The following is a 10,726-nucleotide window of genomic DNA, read 5'->3' as shown; positions in this document are numbered from 1 at the left end:
ACTAAACAAAAGACCCCTCTCCCGTTACAACAAAGGGTTTGAACAAAAATGCTCAACCTGACTCCGTGAGCACAGCAGACGCGCCTTCGGATTGGTTGGGCTATTGTCCAATAGGAAAGAAGATCCGGCATCTCCTATTTACATACATTCTTTGTGGACCAGGCAGAGAGGGGCGGGCCGTCCAATCCGCTTCTAGAGATTTGGAGCCTTCATTTGAATATGGGGAAAATAAATAGTGATGTCCGCCGCCTCACTTGTGCCAGAGGCGCAGCCCGAGGAGAGCTCCTGGAAGGCAGTCAGGGAGGCTTAGGACTGCCAAAAGAATAAGCGCGGCCGCAAGGAGAGCTAAGTCCATCTACGCCTATAAGGTGCTGTAGCAGGTGTTTCCCAACACAGATATCTCTTCTAAGGCCATGGGTATCATGAACTCGTGGATCAAGGACACTTTACAGCTCACGCTTCAGCGAGGCCTGCTGCCTGGCGCGCTACAAGCGCTCTTGTAGGTCCAGGGAGGCGCAGAGGGTTGCACACCTGCTGCAGCCCCATGAGCAGTGTGCCGTGCCAGAAAGTATCAAGACTGTCAAATACACCAGCTCCAAGTGAGGCGGGCCACTGTGCTCCAGAAACCAAAGGCTCTTTTCACCGCCGACTCCGTGCTTAGAAAAAGAGCGTGCCACCTGTTGTGGTCGTGAAGTGCTGTTCAGTTGGGATTATGGGAGAGATGGAGTGCGCTCCTGAACTAAAGCTAAGCTTCCTTTCTTAATGGCATATTCACCAAAAAGAGACCTGCTGTGTTCGTCTAGGCCCCAGCCAGAAGCCTGAGAGGGTATAGCCCTGACGCTTGAGCCGTTGAACCCAGTCCAGGCCTTTCTGTCTGCGTGTGGCGAGAGACCTGCGAGTGAGGGGCACGGATCACCTCCAAGAAGGCTTAATGCCAACCTCTTCCTCCACCCATACCCCCTCGTGGGTCGGGCCGGGGTGTGCTTGACATGACACTGGATGAGGCTCAGGGTGTTGTAACACAGACTAGGCAGCGACTTTGGGGGCCGTCCTTCCCGCGTTTGCAAGGCAGGCCATCGTGAGCTTTTGCTCAAAACATTTAAGCAGCATTGAGTTTGAGCAGCTCCTTATAAGTGCTAACGCTATTCCTGTTTGAAATATCAAAACGGCAGGAAGACAGGTACTGGTCTAGACCCTCATACTCAGCTATAATCCTTCAAACTAGATTGGTATTCTTTTATCCGAAAAAAAGTGTATACTTTTTTAACATATGCCTCATAAACGGTTTAAGAGCTTTTTTCTCCTCAGTCTTACTGAGGTATAATTGACATACAGCATTGTACAAGTTTAAGGAACTGGACGTTTGTACCTTTTGACTGCCTTCATCCAATTCCCCATCCCCTCCCCACCCCTGCCTCTGGTAACCACAAATCTGATGTTTTTCTATGAGCTTGTTTGCTTGTTTTTGAAGTGTAATTGACCTACAACACTATGTTAATTCCTGGTACACAACACAGTGATTCCATATTTCTAAACATTTGAAAATGATCACCATGATAATCTAGTTGTAATCTGTCAGTATACAAACATACTATATAATTATTGACTGACTATATTCCCCATGCTGTACATTTCATATCTGTGACTCATTTATTTTGTAACTAAGAGCTTGTACCTCTTAATCTCCCTCACCTATTTCTCTCCTCCTCCAACCCTCCTTCCCCCTGGAAACCACCTGTTTGTTCTCTGTATCTATGACTCCGTTTCTATTTGGTTATGTTTGTTCATTTGGTTTGTTTTCTACATACCACATATAAGTGAAATACTATTTGTCTTTCTCTGTCTGACTTATTTCACTTAGCATAATACCCTCTAGGTCCATCCATGTTGTTGCGAATGGTAAGATTTCATTCTTTTTTATGGCTAATACTCCATTGTATATATAAACCACATCTTGTTTATCCATTCATCTACTGATGAGCACTTAGGTTGCCTCCATATCATGGCTGTTGTAAATAAGGCTGAAATGAAAATCAGGGTGTTTTTGAATTTATGTTTTTGTTTTCTTCGGTTAAATACTCATAAGTGGAATTGCTGTATTACATGGCAGTTCTATTGATATTTTAAAATTTTTGAGGAAACTCCATTCTGTTTTCCATAGTGGTTGCACCAATTTATATTCCTACCAAGAGTGTACGAGGGTTCCATGTTCTCCACAGTCTCATCAACACTTGTTATTTGTTGTCTTTTTGATAATAGCAATTCTGACAGCTTGAGGTGATATCTCATTGTCGTTTCAATTTGCATATCCCTGATGATTAGTGATGTTGAGCATCTTTTCATGTGCCTGTTGGCCATCTTTATGCCTTCTTTGGAAAAACAATCTATTCAGGTCCTCTGCCCATTTTTTTTTCTTTTTTCTTTTTAATTTATTTTGTTGAAGTATAGTTGATTTACAATGTTGTGTTAATTTCTGCTGTACAGCAAAGTTATACATATATATACATATATACATTCTTTTTCATATTCTTTTCCATTATGGGTTTATCACAAGATATTGAATATAGTTCCCTGTGCTATACAGTAAGACCTTGTTTTTTTTTTTAATTACTTAGTTTATTCCATTTTTGGCCGCATTGGGTCTTTGTTGCTGCACATGGGCTTTCTCTAGTTGTGGCGAGCAGGGGCTACTATTTATTGCGGTGCGTGGGCTTCTCATTACTGTGGCTTCTCTTGTTGCGGAGCACAGGCTCTAGGCACACGGGCTTCAGTAGCTGTGGCTTACGGGCTCTAGAGCCCTCTGCCCATTTTTTAATTGGGTTGTTGGGGGGGGTTATGTTGAGTTGTATGAATTTTTTGTATACTTTGGATATTAATCCCTTGCAGATATATTGTTTACAAACATCTTCTTCCATTCAGTAGGCAGTCTTTTCATTTTGTTGATAGTTTCCTTAACTGTTCAAAAGCTTTTTAGTTTGATGTAGTCCCATTTCTTTATTTTTGCTTTTGTTGCCCTTGCCTGAGGAGACATATTCAAAAAAATACTGCTAAGACTGATGTCAAAGAGTGTACTACCTATGTTTTCTTCTAGATGTTTTATGGTGTCAGGTCTTAATCCATTTAAGTCTTTAATCCATTTTGAATTTTAGTATATGGTGTGAGATATCTTTTCCCCAATGTATATTCTTGCCTCTTTTGTCATAGATTAATTGCTCATATAAATGTGGGTTCATTTCTGGGCTCTCTATTCATTCAGTTCCATTGACCTATGTGCCTGCTTTTGTGCCAGTACCATGATTTTTTGATTACTGTAGCTTTGTACCATAAACTGAAGTCAGGGAGTATGATACCTCCAGCTTTGTTCTTTTTTTTCAACAGAGCTTTGGATTCTCTGGGTCTTTTGACTTTCTATACAAATTTTAGAATTATTTATTCTAGTCCTGTGAAAAAAATGCCGTTTGGTATTTTGATAGGGATTGCATTGAATCTGTAGATTGCCTTGGATAGTTTGGTCATTTTAACAATATTAATTCTTCCAATCCATGTACACAGTATATCTTTCCATATGTTTGTGTCATCTTCAATTTCTTTCATCAGTGTTTTATAGTTTTCCAAGTACAGATCTTTTACCTCCTTGGTTAGAGTTATTCCAGGTATTTTATTCTTTTTGAGGCAATTGTGAATGGGATTCTTTTAATTTCTTTTTCTGCTAGTTTGTTGTTAGTGTATAGAAATGCAACAGATTTCTATATATTAATTTTGTGTCCTGCAACTTTACTGAATTCGTTGATAAGTTCAAGTAATTTTTTTAGTGGTGTCTTTAGGATTTTCTATGTATAGTATCATGTCATCTGCAAACAGTGACATTTTTACTACTTCCTTTGTAATTTGGACTCCTTTCATTTGTTTTTCTTAACTGATTGCTGTCACTAGGACTTCCAATACTAGGTGAGAGTGGACATCCTTGTCTTGTTCCTGATCTTAGAAGAAATGCTTTCAGCTTTTCACTGCTGAGTATGATGTTTGTTAGCTGTGAGCTTGTGGCCTTTATTCTGTTGAGGTATGTTCCCTCTATACCTACACTTTATTGGGAGTTTTTTATCATAAATGGATGCTGAATTTTGTCAAAAGCTTTTTCTGCATCTATTGAGATGATCATATGATTTTTATTCTTCAGTTTGTTAATATGGTGTATCACATTGATTGATCTGCAGATATTGAACCAACCTTTCATTTCTGGGATAAATCCCACTTGATCATAGTGTATGATCTTTTTAATGTCTTGTTGAATTCAGTTTGTTAATATTTTGTTGGGAATTTTTGTATCTATGTTCATCAGTGATATTGGCCTGTAATTTTCTTTTGTTGTGATATCTTTGGTTTTAGTGTCAGGGTGTTGCTGGTCTCAGAATGAGTTCAGAAGTATTTCTTACTCTGTAATTTTTGGGGATAGTTTGAAAAGGATAGGTGCTAGCTCTTCTCTAAATGTTTGGTAGAATTCACCTGTGAAAATGTCTGGTCCTGGGCTTTTGTTTGTTGGGAGGCTTTGTTTGTTTTTTTACTTATCCAGTTTCAATCCTGGTGATTGGTCTATTCATATTTTCTATTTCTTCCTGACTCAGTCTTGGAAGATTGTATATTTCTAGAAATTCATCCATTTCTTCTAGGTTTTTCATTTTATTGGTGTATAATTGTTCACAGTAATCTTTTATGATCCTTTGTAATTCTGTGATGTCTGTTGTAACTTCTCCTTTATGCTCCTTTTAAGAAGCTTTTCAATAAAACAAACGTAGCACTTAAAAAAAAATTCAGTTAACCATATGCAAAATACATGACACATTTAATAACAACTAAGGTATGCAAGGCCTTACTGGGCCCATGCTGTTCTCACTCTAAAAAATATCTCATAGTGGGCTTCCCTGGTGGCGCAGTAGTTGGGAGTCCGCCTGCCGATGCAGGGGACACGGGTTCGTGCCCCGGTCCGGGAAGATCCCACACGCCGCGGAGCAGCTGGGCCCGTGAGCCATCGCCGCTGAGGCTGTGCGTCCAGAGCCTGTGCTCCGCAATGGGAGAGGCCACAGCAGTGAGAGGCCCGGGTACCGCAAAAAAAAAAAAAAAAAAAAAAAAAAAATCTCATAGTGCTGGTGACTCCCAAACCATGAAGAACACCTTCAGAGAACAACCCAGTCTCCAAGAGCCAAAATGCTATGTGAGATTTGGATTCACAGATGTGTTCCCTCAGGTGGACAATGGCCGTGTGACTCCTCCCTCAGGAACTCACACACATCATTTCTAGGGCCTGCCACTCATTAGTCAATATTTAACCTCCTATACAGTAAATACTGTTTTGCATTTGTAATTTCTTATTAAAAGGACAGTTTTTTCTCCTCCAAAATACTTTCTTTACTCCATAATAATAAATTTGACTTGAAATTTCTGATATGAAAAAGGAGTCTCCTTGATACATTTCAGATTGTATACCTGCAGAATTCCTCCAGTTCCTTCCAGGTCCTTAGTTTAAGCATTTACCTTGGTTATTTCAGATCCAGAGAATGATTCCATTGTGCCGAGTCCTAGTTCTCCTTGCCTCTCTATGTATTCTCAAGTACTTGGTTAACTGCCCTATTTTAACTTTCAACTTAACAGAACATGTATTTCTTTGTTGTAACAATATGATAGACATGGTTTCTGTATACAATTTCTCTCAGTTTTTTCAATCATAAAATCTCAATAGCAGGGGCTCTGTATCACCTTGCCTCTTCTTCAACAGATTCCCCTCCTAGGAGAGGGCTAAATCAAGCCCAGTCTGGACCTGAGGCTGTGTGTACAACCTCCACTGGACTGTTCAGCAAATAGAGGCAGGCTTTTTTTAACTTCAAGCTAATTCTGTGTGACAACAGAGTCAACAGTACTGAGAAATTGATATTTTGCATTATTCGCAGAAAATTTTATTTTTTAAAGAATTGTATTTGCAAATTATTGTAAAATCTTCATTTTGCTTTTGTTTTTGGTACTAAGCAGTGCTTTTGCCTACTGCTAGCACTATATATCACATTCTCTGCTGAAGACAATTTTCATTTATTAGACCTATGGTTTAAGCTCATTAAGGTAAAGAATCACGTGAATCTGTGAGACTACTTTCATGTGACTATAAGTTTTCATTAAGATACTGACTCCCAATCTACTTTGGTAGGAGGCTGAGGGCTTGGACCCAGTCAGCAGGTCCCCATTTCAAAGTGGAGGACTGAATTTTGCAGTTTCTAATATGAATCAGATATCTACTGAGAAAATTAAAGGTGTGGACTTGTTGATGACAGATAGCTGTTTAATTTTTTTAAATAGATTTATTTTACTTATCTATTTACTTATTTATTCTTTGGCTGCGTTGGGTCTTCGCTGCTGCATGCAGTCTCCCTCCTGTTGCGGTGAGCAGGGTGCCACTCCTCGCTGAGGTGCACGAGCCTCACCCTGCGGTGTCCTCTCCAGTTGTGGAGCGGGGGCTCCAGGCGCGGGCTTCAGCAGCTGTCACGTGGGCTTCAGTAGTTGTCGCTCATGGGCTCTAGAGCACAGGCTCAGTAGTTGTGGTGCACGGGCTGAGTTGCTCCGCGGCATGTGGGATCCTCCCGGACCAGGGCCCGAACCCTCGTCCCCAGCACTGGCAGGCGGATTCCCAACCACTGCGCCACCAGGGAAGCCCCACTGTTTAATTTCTGTATTACAGCTAGGAAGGCAAAGAAATGAGTTAAACTGCTCTGACAAAACTCCCATTTCGAGGTATTTCTTTTTGTTAATACTGTTTCAAAATGCGTATCTATAAAAGAGAACAAAGGAAAAGAAATGCTGCTGCACACTGCTATCATTGTAACCATAATAATACTATATATGCCCATGGATGCACAAACTAATTGAGGCAGAAAGGAAAGTAGGGAGAGGGAGGGAGGGCGGGACTACTATCCACCTCTTTAAATGAGGCAGGTGTCACTTAAGTTTTATTTTCGGTTTTACATATACCTATCAAAACTTATTTATGTTTAAACAACTGTGTACTGTGCAGGTAATTTTTAAACACTGACTTCTGGTCACCTACAAGTATTTTAAAATTTCAATATCCTTTTTTGTAGAGAAAGGAGATAGATAGAACAGTGTAAAAAATATATATCTTGGGCTTCTCTGGTGGCGCAGTGGTTGAGAGTCAGCCTGCCGATGCAGGGGACGTGGGTTCGTGCCCCAGTCCGGGAGGATCCCACATGCCGCGGAGCAGCTGGGCCCGTGAGCCATGGCCGCTGAGCCTGTGCGTCCGGAGCCTGTGCTCCGCAGCAGGAGAGGCCACAGCAGTGAGGGGCCCGCGTACGGCCAAAAAAAAAAAATATATATATATATATATATATATATATATATATATATATATATATATATATCTTACATTAGGATGAAATTCTGAGACAGAAATTGAATGGAAATATGAGTTCAAGGTGAAAAAATTATCTAAAATCGCTCAGTGTTAACAAGTAATTTAATAGTGTATTTTATGAGTTGCTATGGTTATGGTATCGAATTGCTGTTTCAATAGATACCTTTAAAAGATTGATGTGAGAACATTTTGTTTTGTAAAACGTCCTACCTTGGGATTTGCATCCTTGCAATTATTTGAACTAGCCATAAAATATTTTGGACGCCAACTTTAAAATGTGTGGGGTTTTGGAAATTCTTTTAGAGTGGACCCACGTAGGAAAAGGAATGGGGCGGGGTGGGGGGCGATGGGCTTCCAGCAGCCGTGGCTGAGGACACTCGGTGGGGGTGGCGACGTTTCCTCCTCAGCTCCGCCCGCCCAGCCGGACCAGGCATGCAACCCGCTTCCTTTGGAGATAATTCACAAAAAGCACGATTATTAGCCTTTAACTGAACGTCTGGTTCCTTGCCTGAGATGATGACACGAGTTTTCAATCTAATTCTCAAAACGGCTCAAGGAAGTGATTATTTGAAATCTCCTTCTTACAAATGAGAAAAAACAAGGCAAGAAAAAAGGTAGGCGATGTCTTCTTCAGAGTGAAGACTCTTCATGCCAAAGCGCTTTCCCTTGAACTAAGATGACACTTTGCAAATGAATATCATGAATTCAAAGAAAAGGGAAAGTTATGCGTTACTAGTGCGTCACAAAATAACGTGGCTGAAGTGGGTAAACTACATTTGCTTCGAAAAACGTTGTTTTTCCTCTTAAATTGCCCTCCTCCCCACCCCCCCTACCCCCCTTAAAGCTACCTGCAGCAGGAGTCGGCTTTTTACATCCGGCTCCTGCGCAAGGAGCGCTGCGTTCCACCACGCTTCCGTTTTTCTTTCGGTTGTCAAATACCCTGCGGTTGAAGGATGCAGACATGCAAACATCCTCCCGGAAATGTTCATTGCCTTAGGATAAAGGTGTCTGGTCTAGGCGGGGATGCAGCGCCAGGCGCCACCGCCAGAGCTGCGCGACAACCCCCAGGGCCTCACCAAGTGCGTCCTTCGGGTTCACCCATCAGGGACACGGCGGTGGAGAGACTGGCACGAGGTCCCACTGGGGGTAGGTGACCTGCGTTCCTCACCCACAGGCTCACACCACACGAACACAAAACTAGACATGGAGTCCATGCCCGCAAGCCCCGGAAATGGCACTCTCCACACACTAAGGACACTTGAGTTCAGGGTTCCTACTTTGTTTAGTGAAGCGTCAATAACCTTGAGCGAAGGCGAGGGTGGACACCCCGTTTCTGATTGCCTCCCACATTGTTATTTTGGGTTGCCATTCCATACCCGACCTCCGTAAAAAGCAGGTATTCTCCCATGCCGCTCCCATACACACGCGTACACACGTCTACAGAGAGCGGGGAGAACGAGAACGTCCTCCCAGTAACCAAGGAACCGCTAAGGAGCACACATCGGATGCGTTTATATAACAACCTTTCACGTGTTCGAAACCCTTTCTCGATCTTGTGGGTGGCTCTGAAAAGAGCCTTTGGGTTCCCGGGAGCCGGGGAGTGCCTCACTTGGAGCTGGTATACTTCGTGACGGCTTTGGTACCTTCGGACACAGCGTGTTTGGCTAGCTCACCGGGCAACAGCAGGCGCACGGCCGTCTGCACCTCCCGGGACGTGATGGTAGACCGCTTGTTGTAGTGCGCCAAACGAGAGGCCTCGCTAGCAATACGCTCGAAGATGTCGTTGACGAACGAGTTCATGATACCCATAGCCTTGGAAGAAATACCGGTGTCCGGGTGCACCTGCTTTAACACCTTGTACACGTAGATGGAATAACTCTCCTTCCGACTGCGCTTACGCTTTTTGCCATCCTTTTTCTGCGCCTTCGTGACAGCCTTCTTAGAACCCTTCTTGGGTGCCGGAGCTGATTTGGATGGATCAGGCATTACGGCAGATCTTTCCGAACAGAAAAAAAGGAGACAGCTCCAGCAACTCAACTTATACGTCCTGTATTCAAATGAGGAATCAAGAACATCTAGTTTCTGATAGGATCAAGCGCAGCTCAACGTCATCACTGGAAAAGGCGCATGCAAATTAGGGGATGGCGGCTTCCTTTTCTCATTGGTCATTATCGCTACCCAATCGGGAGACTCCGGCTCCACTACCTCAAGACCATATATAAGGACTCCCTGAGCATTACGGCTTCGCTGCCTGGGGTTCTGTTTCTTGGCTTTCTTCTTTCCCCGCGCCTGATTGGGAGATGTCCGGCCGAGGCAAACAGGGAGGCAAGGCGCGCGCGAAAGCGAAGTCGCGCTCGTCGCGCGCGGGCCTGCAGTTTCCTGTCGGCCGAGTGCACCGGCTGCTCCGGAAAGGTAACTATTCTGAGCGTGTGGGTGCTGGTGCGCCTGTGTATCTAGCAGCCGTGCTGGAATACCTGACGGCTGAGATCCTGGAGCTGGCGGGTAACGCGGCGCGTGACAACAAGAAGACTCGTATTATCCCGCGCCACCTGCAGTTGGCTATCCGCAACGACGAAGAGCTCAACAAGCTGTTGGGCCGCGTGACCATCGCGCAGGGCGGCGTCCTGCCCAACATCCAGGCCGTGTTGCTGCCCAAGAAGACGGAGAGCCACCACAAGGCCAAGGGCAAGTGAGGCCGCGGAGGCGGGCCGGAAACGGCCGTGCGCCCCAGGGGCCCCGTGACACCAAAGGCTCTTTTCAGAGCCACCCATATATTCTAGAAAAGAGCCGCACTGGTCGAGGGCTGTGTCCTTTTGAGCGCGTTCCTGTGCGAATCTGCGCCAGGCAGGGCTCGCGGGAAACCGACCCCGAGGCATGATTTGGGTGCGACTCAGTGTTAATTTTGTGCGGGGAATGCCGTCTGACACGCGGCCGTTTTGAGTTTTGCCAGCATCAAGTTCATGGGGTTTCAATCCCACTCATCCTGAAGGTGTCTTTGTTATTACCGGTCACAAGCTACTTTGGTTCTGGAAAGTGTCGTCACTCTGAGATTTAGACACCAAATACGTAGTTGTTTCATCCCAGGGAAAATCTGGTAGATCTGGTATTGAAAGTGTTTAATCTTGAAAGAAACTTTAGCATTTGAGGTTCTGATAGGTAAACATGATTTCCATTTTAAAATGTATGAATGCATGACTTAGATTTTTAGAGAACATGCGATCAGAATTGTATAATGTACTGGGAATTCTAAGGTCTTGGGAAGGGTTTGTCAGCATTTGAAAATGTCGAATTATATTTCGAAAGTAGGTGTAAGTT

General features: G+C 43.7%; 2 protein-coding genes across 2 annotated transcripts; one reads left to right on the top strand and one right to left on the bottom strand.

Annotated features, from left to right (window-relative positions):
* Positions 1 to 8,959: 8,959 nt before the first annotated feature.
* On the bottom strand, positions 8,960 to 9,463 carry H2BC26 (H2B clustered histone 26). Its single transcript, XM_081232584.1, has one exon. The coding sequence runs from the start codon at positions 9,395 to 9,397 to the stop codon at positions 9,017 to 9,019; it is 381 nt and encodes a 126-aa protein (XP_081088710.1). The 5' UTR covers positions 9,398 to 9,463; the 3' UTR covers positions 8,960 to 9,016.
* A 166-nt stretch (positions 9,464 to 9,629) lies between these two features.
* H2AC25 (H2A clustered histone 25) lies at positions 9,630 to 10,237 on the top strand. The gene has a single exon (XM_081232583.1). The coding sequence runs from the start codon at positions 9,712 to 9,714 to the stop codon at positions 10,102 to 10,104; it is 393 nt and encodes a 130-aa protein (XP_081088709.1). The 5' UTR covers positions 9,630 to 9,711; the 3' UTR covers positions 10,105 to 10,237.
* The last annotated feature ends 489 nt before the right edge of the window (positions 10,238 to 10,726 follow it).

Source organism: Mesoplodon bidens (assembly GCF_964165515.1).
Source record: "Mesoplodon bidens genome assembly, chromosome: 4".
Lineage (NCBI taxonomy): Eukaryota > Metazoa > Chordata > Mammalia > Artiodactyla > Ziphiidae > Mesoplodon > Mesoplodon bidens.
This window is presented reverse-complemented; position numbering and strand designations above follow the sequence as displayed.

Coding starts and splice junctions, on each gene's coding strand:
- H2BC26 (XM_081232584.1), bottom strand. CDS start 9,397: ATGCCTGATCCATCCAAATCAGCTCCGGCACCCAAGAAGGGTTCTAAG.
- H2AC25 (XM_081232583.1), top strand. CDS start 9,712: ATGTCCGGCCGAGGCAAACAGGGAGGCAAGGCGCGCGCGAAAGCGAAG.